Source organism: Diaphorina citri, unplaced genomic scaffold, assembly GCF_000475195.1.
Source record: "Diaphorina citri unplaced genomic scaffold, Diaci psyllid genome assembly version 1.1 scaffold3889, whole genome shotgun sequence".
Lineage (NCBI taxonomy): Eukaryota > Metazoa > Arthropoda > Insecta > Hemiptera > Psyllidae > Diaphorina > Diaphorina citri.
The window spans coordinates 907-17551 of NW_007381288.1; the positions used below are offsets into that span (position 1 = coordinate 907).

Here is a 16645-nt window from a genome sequence, read left to right on the forward strand (position 1 = left end):
GCGGATTTCGCGATTATTTTCGCGGATTTCGCGATTATTTTCGCGGATTTGGCGATTTTGTTCGCGGATTTTGCGATTATGTTCGCGGATTTGGCAATTATGTTCGCGGATTCGCGTCCCGAATCGACATTTTGGATATTTGGCAAGCCTACTCTTACCCTCTATTCGCTGACAAGCTATCTGACCCCTCAGAATAACATCACCCAGCCTGAGTGGGGCAGGAAAAAACCGGCACCACTCGATTGGCTGGATAGTCACCCATCCAGATCCCAACCACGTGCAACATTGTTTAACTTCAGTGACCCATGGGAACTGGTGATTCAACGAGCTATCGCCGCTAGCCTTGGTAGTAATTCTGTCACAAATCATAAGCATCCGAGCCTATTGTTAATTGTGAAATCTAGGTCCGTCAGATTCTATTTATGATGTACCTACCCACTAATCCCACTATACCGTCTATACCTATACCTCTACATATAAGTACTCTTTACACTCTATAGGTTACCAAGCTACCATCAGCAAATACTGCAAATAGTATTAATAGTATGTACGTATAATGTGCAGAATAGTAATTAGATGACCTTCAAACGGTTTGGATTCTACTATTGAGTACTCATGTGTACGTAGGTACTACTTATCTTCTTCCTCCCTACCCTACTCAAGTACTCATCCTAATTCGTCAGTCTAACGTCATTTAATTTGTGTTCTCTCATCAGGATGTTGTCATGGAGCTTCTTGGAGAAAAAGTCCTGAAAGAGTTACCCAATTCCAAGGGTTACCTCATTGATGGATATCCTCGGGAGAAAGCCCAGGGCGAACAGTTTGAAAGAGAAGTGAGTATTGTTTCAATAGACTATTTTGGGTTGTTTCAATCAACTATTTTGGCCATTAGGCGGCCTTGCGGCGCGCTTGCTAAACTGTGAAACACCAGTCTTTGAAGAATAATAATAGCGCTTATTTTCTTATTTATACTGCTCGCATAGGGCTGAAGAGTACCTTTACTCCAGCAGGAAGCTACTACTATTACTGTGGTCGAATTCTCAAATTATATTGAGGATAAAATCCCATACCTTGGCTGGGATTGAACCCACGCCCTCCTGTTTACCAGTCGAGCGTCTTGACCAATACACCACCGAGGTGGTGTCCTTTCTTACGAGATTCCTTTGTGTAGAGTCCTGCATGTAGGTCTTTTGCACCCATGGGTAAAGGTTTTGCGAAACACCTCACCCTTTGTTTTGACAATGTGACATCAAATATCTATACCTTCCACTTTCTCAGATCAATTCGCCCACTGGCATCGTTTATTTCGAAGTTCCCGATGACGTCATGACAGCCAGATTGTTGGAGAGGGCGAAAACCTCTGGCCGAGAAGACGACAATGAAGAAACCACAAGTTGTGAGGCCCCCGAGGCATCAGTTCACACAAGAATGGCATCGTCTGAGTACAGTTGATCACTTTCCAGTTCTTGTCGGTTGTCAGTACCACACAGTCTTCTGTTTTGTACTTGGAGCGGGGATGATTGGGAGCCCAAGCTCTCCAAGAAGAAACCATCAAGAAGAGGCTGAAAACCTTCCATGAGAACAATGACCCCATCTTGGAGGCCTTCCAGTCCAAAGTAACCAAGGTAAGGGATTTGCGGAAAGGACACTGGTTAGCAATACCTTTCATACCTAGCACTTAAACAAAAAGCCCACTCTGAGGCCAGCCACTCACTATCAGGTTAACCTGACACGTACACCTGATAGTGAGTGGCTGGCCTGAGGCTTAGGCAGGGTGGGTAGTTCTGGAGGACTGATTGGAATGACTGGAGGACCATCTCCTAACTCACAGTATACTCGTTCCTCTGGAAAAAAAGGAGATAATTATGTTGGTTGTTTCAACTAGGGGAAATTGATCTTAGAATATAGAAAACCATGCCATTTTGATACTTACCTAGGCATTGATTCAAAATTTTCGTGCTACTTAGACTTACCCTCGCAAGATTTCGCGATTATGTTCGCGAATTTCGCGATTATGTTCGCGGATTTCGCGATTATGTTCGCGGATTTGGCGATTATGGTCGCAGATTTGGCGATTTTTTTTCGCGGATTTTGCGATTATGTTCGCGGATTTGGCAATTATGTTCGCGGATTCGCGTCCCGAATCGACATTTTGGATATTTGGCCTATTATCTTGATTTTCTTCATTGTTGTTTCCGTTCTGGGGTCGCCAGTTACTTAGAGATTGATCATGATTATTTTGACTGTTTGGTCTCTATTATCTTGATTTTCTTCATTGTTGTTTCCGTTCTGGGGTCGCCAGTTACTTAGAGATTGATCATGATTATTTTGACTGTTTGGTCTCCATTTATTTTGATCTTGTTCATTAGTATTGCTTTGATCCTGAGGTCTCCAATTATCTTGATTTTCTTCATAGTTGTTTTGATTTTGAGGTCTCCAATTACCTTGATTTTCTTCATTGTTGTTTTGATTTTGAGGTCTCCAACTATCTTGATTTTCTTCATGGTTGTTTTGATCTTGAGGTCTCCAATTATCTTGATTTTCTTCATTGTTGTTTTGATCCTGAGGTCTCCAATTATCTTGATTTTCTTCGTGGTTGTTTTGATCTTGAGGTCTCCAGTTTTGATTTTGATCATGATTATTTTGAATGTGAGGTCTCCATTTATTTTGATCTTGTTCATTATTATTGCTTTGGTCCTGAGGTCTCCAATTGTTTTGATTTTCTTCGTTGTCCTTTTGCTTCTGGGGTTTCGTGATACTCTCACCTTGTGGGTGCTCTTTATTAGGACTCCATTCTGGATTTGTATCTTGAGGGATCCACAACATGTGCTGCGGATGTTCAGTATTTTTTTGGGGATCTTCATTTTCTGGATTTTGGGGTAGCCATAGTTTATTTCCTTGACTCTCTGTAAGTTGTGGACCCCAAGAGTTTTGAGGCTTTTGATTCACATTTTGTGATCCTTGAGGATTGGTGGACGGCCTCCAACCAATTTGCCCGGGCCTTTCATTTCTTTATTAGGACTCCATTCTGGATTTGTATCTTGAGGGATCCACAACGTGTGCTGCGGATGTTCAGTATTTTTTTGGGGATCTTCATTTTCTGGATTTTGGGGTAGCCAGAGTTTATTTCCTTGACTCTCTGTAAGTTGTGGTCCCCAAGAGTTTTGAGGCTTTTGATTCACATTTTGTGATCCTTGAGGATTGGTGGCATTTTTTTGGGGATCTTCATTTTCTGGATTTTGGGGTAGCCATAGTTTATTTCCTTGACTCTCTGTAAGTTGTGGTCCCCAAGAGTTTTGAGGCTTTTGATTCACATTTTGTGATCCTTGAGGATTGGTGGACGGCCTCCAACCAATTTGCCCGGGCCTTTCATTTCCTTTGGTACCGTTTGATTTCCAGATTTGATCTGGTTCCTGGTTATTTCCACCTTGAATAGGTCGCCATGGGGTGGTCGGTTTTTTATTTCCCGTCGTTAAGGGATTCCATTGATTCCCTATATCTGGGTTGTCAGTTTGTGAGTCTTCCTGACCGGACTCATTGTCGGACGAAGGTGTCGAACTGTTTTGGACATTTTCTTGACTGTCTGGTTTTCCAAAATATCCTTGACCGTCAGGTTTCGTGCCATTCGGTTTTCCTCCATTTACCTCCTGTTCGCGAACGGGTTTTTCGTCTTTGACTTTTGTGCCAGCATTGTCCGATATGTTTTTGATGTCTATCGCTTCATTTTCCATATCGGTCGCATTGACACCTGGGACTCCTGGAATGGGGATTTCTATAATGTCTGGAAATTCCGTGTTTGGATGTCCATCAGGATGCAGGGTGGGTAGTTCTGGAGGACTGATTGGAATGACTGGAGGACCATCTCCTAACTCACAGTATGCTGGTTCCTCTGGAAAAGAAGGAGATAATTATGTTGGTTGTTTCAACTAGGGGAAATTGATCTTAGAATATAGAAAACCATGCCATTTTGATACTTACCTAGGCATTGATTCAAAATTTTCGTGCTACTTAGACTTACCCTCGCACAAGTTGTGAGGCCCCCGGGGCATCAGTTCACACAAGAATGGCATCGTCTGAGTACAGTTGACCGCAGGGCCGTATGCAGGGGTTTAGAATAATGACCCCATATTGCAAGTGCTGAAACCCAAAGTGACGAATAATATGCGAATAATCTCGTATTTGTTTTGGTTAGACCTTGGTTAGACTGCGGGGGTAAAGGGAGTTTTCAGTCCTGTACCAGCAGGATAAACAAGGTATATTCTATTCTATTCTAATCTAATCTAATATATTCCATTCTAAGTATTCTATTCTATTATTTTCAGATCAATGCCGTCAGATCACCGGACGAAATTTTCGCGGACGTTGAGAAAATTCTGGACGTCATACCAAAAGCATCTTAGACAACAATGGAAGAATTCGCACGGCCTCTTCAGTCCTTCAGGTCTGAAGACAATACAACGAAAAGCAAATACTCAAGCACCAAACTAGATTAACATGCTACATTGCTACCTTTCCACTCTTCTTCTATGAAGGATGAAGTGCACGCTTTTACATTGATCCTACATATAAATAGTTGATACCTACTACGTATAAATAGTGTTTTGGGGTCAGAAATTCAGCTTCCCTCCTTTTTGTCAAAAGTTAGGTCGGGTTATTTTACGAGCAAAATATCAAGGTAGGTACGATTTACAATCGATATTTTTTCAATTAAAGCTTCCACTTGGTAACCAGCTGAGGGTATTTGTGTCTTGACATCTTACTATATTGCTTGTTAAAAAGGGGAAATATTCATGAACAAATTATGGAAGGCAATAATGGAATCATAATGAATAGGAAGGTACCTACTCCTCTATCAAATACATTATGGTAACTTGAGGTACCTACTACATGATAATGATAACAAGATCGGGGTCGCTCAAAATTACTATACCACCGCTCAGTGCTCAAGAATAGAAAGTAGAAATGTAAAATACAGCAAAGATGGGCTCATTTTTCCCTAGTTGGGATTCCTTCTACCCTCTTTCAATTTCAATCCTAACCTAACCTAGGCAATCCTAACCTAAGTTGGACTTACGCATGGGATCAGCATACAGACTATAATAGTCATACACGTCATCCTGAGTCAATGAAATCTCTTCCTGGAATTGAAATTGATCTTAGGATATAGAAAACCATGCCATTTTGATACTTACCTAGGCATTGATTCAAAATTTTCGTGCTACTTAGACTTACCCTCGCACAAGTTGTGAGGCCGAGGGTGGGTAGTTCTGGAGGACTGGTTGGAATGACTGGAGGACCATCTCCTAACTCACAGTATGCTGGTTCCTCTGGAAAAGAAGGAGATAATTATGTTGGTTGTTTCAACTACGGAGGGTGGGTAGTTCTGGAGGACTGATTGGAATGACTGGAGGACCATCTCCTAACTCACAGTATGCTGGTTCCTCTGGAAAAGAAGGAGATAATTATGTTGGTTGTTTCAACTAGGGAAAATTGATCTTAGAATATAGAAAACCATGCCATTTTGATACTTACCTAGGCATTGATTCAAAATTTTCGTGCTACCTAGACTTACCCTCGCACAAGTTGTGAGGCCCCCGGGGCATCAGTTCACACAAGAATGGCATCGTCTGAGTACAGTTGACCACTTTCCAGTTCTTGTCGGTTGTCAGTACCACACAGTCTTCTGTTTTGTACTTGGAGCGGGGATGATTGGGAGCCCAAGCTCTCCAAGTAAAGCAGTCCATGGGTTCATCTGACGAAGAGAAGATAGAAGAGAAGAGAAGAGAAGAGAAGAGAAGAGAAGAGAAGAGAAGAGAAGAGAAGAGAAGAGAAGAGAAGAGAAGAGAAGAGAAGAGAAGAGAAGAGAAGAGAAGAGAAGAGAAGAGAAGAGAAGAGAAGAGAAGAGAAGAGAAGAGAAGAGAAGAGAAGAGAAGAGAAGAGAAGAGAAGAGAAGAGAAGAGAAGAGAAGAGAAGAGAAGAGAAGAGAAGAGAAGAGAAGAGAAGAGAAGAGAAGAGAAGAGAAGAGAAGAGAGAAGACGAAGAATTATTGTATCGAATGAGTCTTTAAGGGTTGGTCAGTTGACAATTCTACTTTGTCAGGTGTAGGTACCTAAACATATTTTTCCCATTAAAATTACATTTGTTTTTTCTTTTTTAGACATTATACCTACCTTTCATATTAACATACTGTCCCTCCATATCCATATCGTGCAGGCCAACATAGACATTAAAGCGCCTAATGGAAAAAAAAACTAAAATAGTGACAGTAAAAGGATTTTGAGCTTAGACTCTGCCTTGCGAAGACTATTGAGAAAACGATTTATTGTATCGTAATACTTCGAGTGAGTTTATCAGAGAAGGTACTTTTAATAAAACCAAACCTAAAATACGGCGCGAACGACACGCAAGTGTTAAAGCGCCTAATGGAAAAAAAAAAAAACTAAAATAGTGACAGTAAAAGGATTTTGAGCTTAGACTCTGCCTTGCGAAGACTATTGAGAAAACGATTTATTGTATCGAATGAGTCTTTAAGGGTTGGTCAGTTGACAATTCTACTTTGTCAGGTGTACCTAAACATATTTTTCCCATTAAAATTACATTTGTTTTTTTCTTTTTTAGACATTATACCTACCTTTCATATTAACATACTGTCCCTCTATATCCATATCGTGCAGGCCAACATAGACCATATGTTTTCCACGACCCGAATACACTGATGCTATCAGCGCAGACAAGGCGTTGGTTTTCTGTTCAGTGAGAACGTTGGCTAGATAGCCTCCTTCTTCCTCGCAAACGTCCTGGGCTGCTGTGAAGTTCATCTTTTCCGTGTGCAGCTTGAACATGCCAACTTTTGGAACACAGCTCACGTTACTATCCGCTGGAACAGAAATGGTCATTAAAATTAGATTTGTTTTTTCTTTTTTAGACATTATACCTACCTTTCATATTAACATACTGTCCCTCCATATCCATATCGTGCAGGCCAACATAGACCATATGTTTTCCACGACCCGAATACACTGATGCTATCAGAGCGGACAAGGCGTTGGTTTTCTGTTCAGTGAGAACGTTGGCTAGATAGCCTCCTTCTTCCTCGCAAACGTCCTGGGCAGCTGTGAAGTTCATCTTTTCCGTGTGCAGCTTGAACATGCCAACTTTTGGAACACAGCTCACGTTACTATCCGCTGGAACAGAAATGGAATAGGTTGAAAATGCAAAAAAAACTTGAAACTCCCGAAAATTGCGGCGATAACGGTGCGTCACGGCGCTTTGAACCCATGACGTTCGCCCCCCACGCTTGATTTTAGGTTTGTTGAATAAAAAAAATATATATTCAACATTAATAACAAGTACTTACATACCTACATATTTATACATTATGGTAACTTGAGGTACCTACTACATGATAATGATAACAAGATCGGGGTCGCTCAAAATTACTATACCACCGCTCAGTGCTCAAGAATAGAAAGTAGAAATGTAAAATACAGCAAAGAGGGGCTCATTTTTCCCTAGTTGGGATTCCTTCTACCCTCTTTCAATTTCAATCCTAACCTAACCTAGGCAATCCTAGCCTAAGTTGGACTTACGCATGGGATCAGCATACAGACTATAATAGTCATACACGTCATCCTGAGTCAATGAAATCTCTTCCTGGAATTCAGGACAGTCGAACAGGAGACAACTTGGTTCGTCTGTGAAGTCGCCTGTAACACACAACAGTAGGTAGGTATATACCCGAAGAAAATCGGGAAAGCTTCCCAAAATAAGAGGCAGAGAAGAGAGAAGACAAAATAATGTGAGCCTCAGATTTCGCCTAGAAATTTTGGTAGCTGGGAAAGGTTGCTAAGGTCTTTAGGGACGGGGGTTTTACCCTCCATAGCTCCATTTGGTGACAAGCTACCCTCATGTTAACCTCGCCCAGCCTAGGTTTTGCCAGGAAAAGCCAGCAGTACACGATTACCAAGATGGTCACCCATCCAAAACTAAGCAACATCTTTTAAAGGTGTGTCCAAAGATAGTCGACCGGCCGGCCGTCGATTGACGAAGTGAATCTATGTTGTCGAGGCAGAATGGACTTCAGTCGACATCGACCGACGGCCGGTCGACTATGTTTGTGTGGACACACCTTACCTTAAGGTACCTTACCTGACGGATTGTAGTTCAACGCCAGTGCTTTCTTGGTGGATGCATAGCGCTGACATTGCTGTAGAGTCTTCGTGTTGGCAGATCCCACCAGGGTCATTTTCGACCGACTGCAAGGCTTGATCAGGTGATAGGTTGGGTCCGGTGTGGCATCCACTATGCCACATCGTTTTAAACCACTGACGAAGAGCGGTAGAACAAAGGCTGGTAGCAGAGCGTGTAAAATTGATGGCGAAAACTTCATAGTTTTCGTAGCACGTTACAGAGAGGAGGGTATTAGCTATCGATTTATCGAATCAAATCAAGCAAATTGAGTTTCAAGGATAGACTCGTAAGCATTGATGATTTTATTTGATGCTCATCTCTGCAGCTCTCGCATTTTCAAATACAGCTACAGAATTTTTCAATGATGTACCTCGGCACCCCTTTCGCATTACTTCAAGGCACTTTCCTTTACGTCCATGCCTATTCAAGAACGGAAAAGTTTGTTTAGATAGGTAACTGAACAAAAACTAAACTTACTGACGATCTGTCTAGATCGAAACCCGTGTAAACAATGAACAGGTAGGTACCTTACTCGAAATCAATGCTATAGGTATGAGATACCTACAGCCGGATAATCAATATGGTAACGTACTAACAGCGGAAACGAGGCTTCAAGTTTGACTGACACTTTTGACTAATGAAAATCCTGATCATGTCCCCTCAGATAACTATAACAGAATCTGTAGCTGATACAGAATCAGTAACAACTCTGATCCTATGCAGGAGCACATCTCTCTTATTGATCAATGTCCTATTCTATCATAACGAGTAGATTCTATACGATATGGATCCTATGTTCTCGTCAGTCAAATTATGTACCTATAGGTATGTATATGTAGGACGTAGAAAAAGATAGCTAGCGCCGCCGATAGCACGTGGAATGCACCAGTTCCTCTATTCTATCATAACGAGTAGATTCTATACGATATGGTTCCTATGTTCTCGTCAATCAAGTTATATACCTATAGGTATGTATATGTATATAGGACGTAGAAAAAGATAGCTAGCGCCGCCGATAGCACGTGGAATGCACCAGTTCCTAAAATAGATAATAGAAATAGATCATTGAAGTTGAGCAAAGTTGTGCGTGGTTGGTATCCTCTAATGAGTGACCAATGTGACCATTTAGGCAATCGCGTGCCGCTGGTTTTTCCTAGCCCTTTTCTCAAGCTGGATGAAGTTAATGTGAGGAGACGGGTAGCTCGTCGCTGAAATCAAAATAAACAGTGTAGTGATTACTATACTTGAGTACAGTACATGAAAATGGACGCGGTAGATACAGTAAAGATTCAGTATAAGGACTGCCTCCACAAATATTACGACTTGGGTGCCCCTTGAGGTTACAACATACATAGGTATGATCAATCTAACTACCAAAGAAAAACTTAAAAGGAAAGTAAAAACCTAGAAGGGATAAATTCTGGGACACCCTAATGTACGATATTTTAGGCCGTCAGTAAGCCTCCTTCTGTCTTCGTAAGTCTGTACATTGCGTGTACACATGACATGAAAATTTCCTTGTTAGGTACCTACGTTGTTCTCCTGTGTAACAATCTCTGAATGGTACTTGATGTGCCTATAAGTTTTACCTCATATTTTATTACCTGCTTAAAGCTCCTTTTCTATGCAGGAAAGTAAACCTTTTCTTCTGTGTTCTTTCAATAAGCGATTGTTTTTCACTTTTTACGTGGAGTTTTTTTTTTTGTGAAAATCAGTTTCCGTATTTAGTGTTTTCTATTACCTATCTACTTCCCCAAGTAGTTAGGTACTTAGTTCGTACCTACTTAAGTATACGCCTTCGTACTTCCTACCTTTATCCATACACATTAGCGATTGCAGTACAAGCCCGAATTTTTCTCTTTTACAGGTAGGTAAGTAGGTAACTTTTTTCTACATTATGCAGAGCTAAAATTTTCGAAAGGATTTATCTTTTCTGTGTCCCTATAGGTAATTTTGAAAGGATCCTCCTTTCAAAGATACCTAGCTAGGTAATACCTACCTTTTGAAGACGTAATTTTCTCAGAAATAGGTACATCAAAAACGCCCGACTTTTAGCGGTATTTATGCAATGTGCAATATTTTTTGAATCAACAGATTCACGGCGCATGTTGGTGATCAGCTGTTTTCGGCACCCGGGGATTGTTTACAAATTACAAATTTTGTAAACAAACGAAAGTTGCAACTTTTCGGTGATTTTTCGACGTTCCTCCGCCCTAAAATCCGTTCTTCGTTCAGCCATGGCCGGTAGTGAGGGCAAATCTGACTTGAAAAATGCTGACGATCAGCAAAATTACGCAGTAGGTAACAGTGATCCTAAAAATATGCAAGAATTAACCGAATACGTAAGTTGATGCTTTGTTTCCTCACCCTCACAGTAAAATTCTAGTAGCTCAGGATCCAAAGCGGAGATGTACTAGTAGGTACGGTACCTAACTGCTTCTGTGGGTACCTGGTAGTTATAAAAATAAGCTAGAATTCTTTGATTTAACTTACATTCACATGTTAGAAATAGCCCTGCACACACCTTTGCTTTTAGTTTCACAGTGACTACCTGTAACCAATGTTTGGACTAAGTTTTCCTGACACAAGTTGTGCTCACTGAAGGGCAGTAGGTGTAATCCAGCCATAAAGGTAGGTTTAGACGAAGCGAGTCTACTCGCGCACCAAAACTCGTTTCCTCCTCGCACATCAAAACTCATCCTCGCGCCACTGTTTACACGAAACGCGTTTCCTCGCTTGGAAGGTGCAGAAATACCATTGCAAATAAAGTGTAAGTATTTGTCAGTTTTAAAAAATAAAAATGTATGAAAATATTGTATTTTCCTTTGTCCAAATATGTTATCTCTCTGGTTTCAGATACAAACTCTGCTCCAACAAATGCAAGACAAATTCCAGACAATGTCAGATCAAGTGATTACAAGAAATATCCTTTATAAACAACATCGTATAGATTAGTGTCAAAGTCCATGGTCATGTGGTGGAGAATTTCATCTTCATTGAGAACCTGGAAGGAAAAGCGGTTTGGTTAACATTTTTGGAACCAAAATTTCCATGGGGCGAATTGATTTTATGGCTGGGAGACGTTAAGCAGGGAGTAGACCAGCTTAGTCTGGCTGGGGGACTTTAAACAGGGAGTATACCAGCCTGAATTTCCCTTGCTAAAGAAATAGCACAGGTTGAGTGCGAAGGGCATCAACTCGTAAAATTTGTAGCCAAAACCAAATGTCAGCCCAGAGAAATCACCCTAGTTAGGGCTGATTGAGAGGCTGACGAAAAACGTCCGAATTATCTTGAAGCTGGATCTACCATCTGATGTTGCAAGTAGTTGTTTCAAGTGTATGTACTTGGAGACTGTTTGGGCATAGTTTCTGAGAATATTCAGAGGTAGCAATGTCTCGTGATATGAGGTGGTAGACCACAATTTTTTTTTTTTTTTTTTTTTTTAATGGGGAGTACACAGGTTGAGTGCGAAGGGCATCAACTCGTAAAATTTGTAGCCATAACCAAATGTCAGCCCAGAGAAATCACCCTAGTTAGGGCTGATTGAGAGGCTGACGAAAAACGTCCGTCTGTACACGGGAAAAGACGAAGGAAAAGAAGAAGAGGAGTACCTACCTTGGAATGAACTACCGAGTCGTTCAGTTTATACACAGCTTTGATGTAACCGTCATGTGGTATAGGAGATTCAGTAATCAAACTCTCATCGGAGCTTTCAGCGAGTGGTTCACCGGTGAGATGGTCAACGCTTTCTACTTTCGTATGAACGATTGAGTCTTTGTCCACAAACACAGCTTTGATTTTGTCATCGTGAGGAATCGGTTGTGTGGTTACTTCAACAACGGTGGAGGGTTGATCGTTTGATTATCCGACTGTATATAGTTATCTCATATCTATAGCATTGATTTCAAGTAAGGTACCTATTCATTGTTTACACGGGTTTCGATCTAGACAGATCGTCAGTAAGTTTAGTTTTTGTTCAGTTATCTAAACAAACTTTTCCGTTCAGCAAAATTACGCAGTAGGTAACAGTGATCCTAAAAATATGCAAGAATTAACCGAATACGTAAGTTGATGCTTTGTTTCCTCACCCTCACAGTAAAATTCTAGTAGCTCAGGATCCAAAGCGGAGATGTAGGTACGGTACCTAACTGCTTCTGTGGGTACCTGGTAGTTATAAAGATAAGCTAGAATTCTTTGTTTTAACTTACATTCACATGTTAGAAATAGCCCTGCACACACCTTTGCTTGTAGTTTCACAGTGACTACCTGTAACCAATGTTTGGACTAAGTATTCCTGACACAAGTTGTGCTCACTGAAGGGCAGTAGGTGTAATCCAGCCATTAGACTGATTGTATAATTTGGGGCTTTATTGACTAGCGGCCTTTCATTTCCTTTGGTACCGTTTGATTTCCAGATTTGATCTGGTTCCTGGTTATTTCCACCTTGAATAGGTCGCCATGGGGTGGTCGGTTTTTTATTTCCCGTCGTTAAGGGATTCCATTGATTCCCTATATCTGGGTTGTCAGTTTGTAAGTCTTCCTGACCGGACTCATTGTCGGACGAAGGTGTCGAACTGTTTTGGACATTTTCTTGACTGTCTGGTTTTCCAAAATATCCTTGACCGTCAGGTTTCGTGCCATTCGGTTTTCCTCCATTTACCTCCTGTTCGCGAACGGGTTTTTCGTCTTTGACTTTTGTGCCAGCATTGTCCGATATGTTTTTGATGTCTATCGCTTCATTTTCCATATCGGTCGCATTGACACCTGGGACTCCTGGAATGGGGATTTCTATAATGTCTGGAAATTCCGTGTTTGGATGTCCATCAGGATGCAGGGTGGGTAGTTCTGGAGGACTGATTGGAATGACTGGAGGACCATCTCCTAACTCACAGTATGCTGGTTCCTCTGGAAAAGAAGGAGATAATTATGTTGGTTGTTTCAACTAGGGGAAATTGATCTTAGAATATAGAAAACCATGCCATTTTGATACTTACCTAGGCATTGATTCAAAATTTTCGTGCTACTTAGACTTACCCTCGCACAAGTTGTGAGGCCCCCGGGGCATCAGTTCACACAAGAATGGCATCGTCTGAGTACAGTTGACCACTTTCCAGTTCTTGTCGGTTGTCAGTACCACACAGTCTTCTGTTTTGTACTTGGAGCGGGGATGATTGGGAGCCCAAGCTCTCCAAGTAAAGCAGTCCATGGGTTCATCTGACGAAGAGAAGAGATAATACTTCGAGTGAGTTTATCAGTGCGTTTTGGTTAGACCTTGGTTAGACTGCGGGAGTAAAGGGACTTTTCAGTCCTATCCCAGCAGAATAAACAAGGTATGATCTATTCTAATCTATTCTATTCTCTTATTCTCAGATCAATGCTGTCAGATCACCGGATGAAATTTTCGCGGACGTTGAGAAAATTCTGGACGTCATACCAAAAGCGTCTTAGACAAAAATGGAAGAATTCGCACGGCCTCTTCAGCCCTCCAGGTCTGAAGACAATAACAACGAAAAGCAAATACTCAAGCACCAAACTAGATTAACATGCTACGTTGCTACCTTTCCACTCTTCTTCTATGAAGGACGAAGTGCACGCTTTTACATTGATCCTACATATAAATAGTTCATCCTACGTATAAATAGTTGATACCTACTACGTATAAATAGTTTTTTGGGGTCAGAAATTCAGCTTCCCTCCTTTTTGTCAAAAGTTAGGTCGGGTTATTTCACGAGCAAAATATCAAGATAGGTACGATTTACAATCGATATTTTTTCAATTAGAGCTTCTACTTGGTAACCAGCTGAGGGTATTTGTGTCTTGACATTTTACTATATTGCTCGTCAGGTCGGGTTATTTTTATTTCACGAGCAAAATATCAAGATAGGTACCATTTACAATCGATATTTTTTCAATTAGAGCTTCTACTTGGTAACCAGCTGAGGGTATTTGTGTCTTGACATTTTACTATATTGCTCGTTAAAAAGGGGAAATATTCATGAACAAATTATGGAAGGCAATAATGGAATCATAATGAATAGGAAGGTACCTACTCCTCTATCAAATACTTACGTACCTACTGTTACCCTTTAACTTTCTTGTTATCTACTTTTTAATAAGTCAAAAATATATTTATTATTAGGTATATCTTGTCTGTAAATAAACGAAAAACTTTAGTCAAAGGATACGTTGTATTTTATTCTTAATGTTATTACGATTTCTTTTAGATGTAGGTTCATCTGTCGGTAGGTAGTTGGTACCTACACTACCTGCGTTCGAAAATTGATTTTTAGTCCGTCCTTCCTTTATTATTACAATAGTAATAAAAAGGTATAAGGGACGGACTATTGTATTCGCTTCGGTGTCCAAAAAAACTTGAAACTCCCGAAAATTCCGGCGATAACGGTGCGTCACGGCGCTTTGAACCCATGACGTTCGCCCCCCACGCTTGATTTTAGGTTTGTTGAATAAAAAAAATATATATTCAACATTAATAACAAGTACTTACATACCTACATATTTATACATTATGGTAACTTGAGGTACCTACTACATGATAATGATAACAAGATCGGGGTCGCTCAAAATTACTATACCACCGCTCAGTGCTCAAGAATAGAAAGTAGAAATGTAAAATACAGCAAAGAGGGGCTCATTTTTCCCTAGTTGGGATTCCTTCTACCCTCTTTCAATTTCAATCCTAACCTAACCTAGGCAATCCTAGCCTAAGTTGGACTTACGCATGGGATCAGCATACAGACTATAATAGTCATACACGTCATCCTGAGTCAATGAAATCTCTTCCTGGAATTCAGGACAGTCGAACAGGAGACAACTTGGTTCGTCTGTGAAGTCGCCTGTAACACACAACAGTAGGTAGGTATATACCCGAAGAAAATCGGGAAAGCTTCCCAAAATAAGAGGCAGAGAAGAGAGAAGACAAAATAATGTGAGCCTCAGATTTCGCCTAGAAATTTTGGTAGCTGGGAAAGGTTGCTAAGGTCTTTAGGGACGGGGGTTTTACCCTCCATAGCTCCATTTGGTGACAAGCTACCCTCATGTTAACCTCGCCCAGCCTGAGTTTTGCCAGGAAAAACCAGCAGTACACGATTACCAAGATGGTCACCTATCCAAAACTAAGCAACATCTTTTAAAGGTGTGTCCAAAGATAGTCGACCGGCCGGCCGTCGATTGACGAAGTGAATCTATGTTGTCGAGGCAGAATGGACTTCAGTCGACATCGACCGACGGCCGGTCGACTATGTTTGTGTGGACACACCTTACCTTAAGGTACCTTACCTGACGGATTGTAGTTCAACGCCAGTGCTTTCTTGGTGGATGCATAGCGCTGACATTGCTGTAGAGTCTTCGTGTTGGCAGATCCCACCAGGGTCATTTTCGACCGACTGCAAGGCTTGATCAGGTGATAGGTTGGGTCCGGTGTGGCATCCACTATGCCACATCGTTTTAAACCACTGACGAAGAGCGGTAGAACAAAGGCTGGTAGCAGAGCGTGTAAAATTGATGGCGAAAACTTCATAGTTTTCGTAGCACGTTACAGAGAGGAGGGTATTAGCTATCGATTTATCGAATCAAATCAAGCAAATTGAGTTTCAAGGATAGACTCGTAAGCATTGATGATTTTATTTGATGCTCATCTCTGCAGCTCTCGCATTTTCAAATACAGCTACAGAATTTTTCAATGATGTACCTCGGCACCCCTTTCGCATTACTTCAAGGCACATTCCTTTACGTCCATGCCTATTCAAGAACGGAAAAGTTTGTTTAGATAACTGAACAAAAACTAAACTTACTGACGATCTGTCTAGATCGAAACCCGTGTAAACAATGAATAGGTAGTAGGTACCTTACTTGAAATCAATGCTATAGATATGAGATAACTATATACAGTCGGATAATCAATATGGTAACGTACTAACAGCGGAAACGAGGCTTCAAGTTTGACTGACACTTTTGACTAATGAAAATCCTGATCATGTCCTCTCAGATAACTATAACAGAATCTGTAGCTGATACAGAATCAGTAACAACTCTGATCCTATGCAGGAGCACAACTCTCTTATTGATCAATGTCCTATTCTATCTTATACATTATGGTAACTTGAGGTACCTACTACATGATAATGATAACAAGATCGGGGTCGCTCAAAATTACTATACCACCGCTCAGTGCGCGAAGAAAAAGAAGAAGAGGAGTACCTACCTTGGAATGAACTACCGAGTCGTTCAGTTTATACACAGCTTTGATGTAACCGTCATGTGGTATAGGAGATTCAGTAATCAAACTCTCATCGGAGCTTTCAGCGAGTGGTTCACCGGTGAGATGGTCAACGCTTTCTACTTTCGTATGAACGATTGAGTCTTTGTCCACAAACACAGCTTTGATTTTGTCATCGTGAGGAATCGGTTGTGTGGTTACTTCAACAACGGTGGAGGG

At 41.1% G+C, this 16645-nt stretch overlaps 3 protein-coding genes across 3 annotated transcripts in view; 2 read left to right on the forward strand and 1 right to left on the reverse strand.

The window, feature by feature from the left end:
- The first annotated feature begins 707 nt into the window (after nucleotides 1–707).
- Nucleotides 708–4845, forward strand: LOC103520645 (adenylate kinase isoenzyme 1-like). The gene is made up of 4 exons (XM_008485745.3): nucleotides 708–833; nucleotides 1279–1380; nucleotides 1542–1625; nucleotides 4323–4845. The coding sequence occupies exons 1-4, from the start codon at nucleotides 726–728 to the stop codon at nucleotides 4398–4400; spliced, it is 372 nt and encodes a 123-aa protein (XP_008483967.3). The 5' UTR covers nucleotides 708–725; the 3' UTR covers nucleotides 4401–4845.
- On the reverse strand, nucleotides 4430–12410 carry LOC113472105. Its single transcript, XM_026831677.1, has 9 exons — nucleotides 12399–12410; nucleotides 8149–8610; nucleotides 7590–7706; nucleotides 6939–7184; nucleotides 5573–5752; nucleotides 5369–5443; nucleotides 5233–5327; nucleotides 5075–5138; nucleotides 4430–4443 (listed from the first exon to the last, which is right to left on the reverse strand). The coding sequence occupies exons 2-9, from the start codon at nucleotides 8387–8389 to the stop codon at nucleotides 4430–4432; spliced, it is 1032 nt and encodes a 343-aa protein (XP_026687478.1). The 5' UTR covers nucleotides 8390–8610; nucleotides 12399–12410.
- The window catches only part of LOC103520644 (heat shock factor-binding protein 1-like), a 10800-nt gene continuing 4498 nt past the window's right edge, over nucleotides 10344–16645 (forward strand). The window contains exons 1-2 of the mRNA XM_008485744.2: nucleotides 10344–10532; nucleotides 11047–11113. Of these exons, the coding sequence (XP_008483966.1) occupies nucleotides 10428–10532; nucleotides 11047–11113 (172 nt within the window). The 5' untranslated portion in view covers nucleotides 10344–10427. The remainder of the gene's footprint in view (nucleotides 10533–11046; nucleotides 11114–16645) is intronic.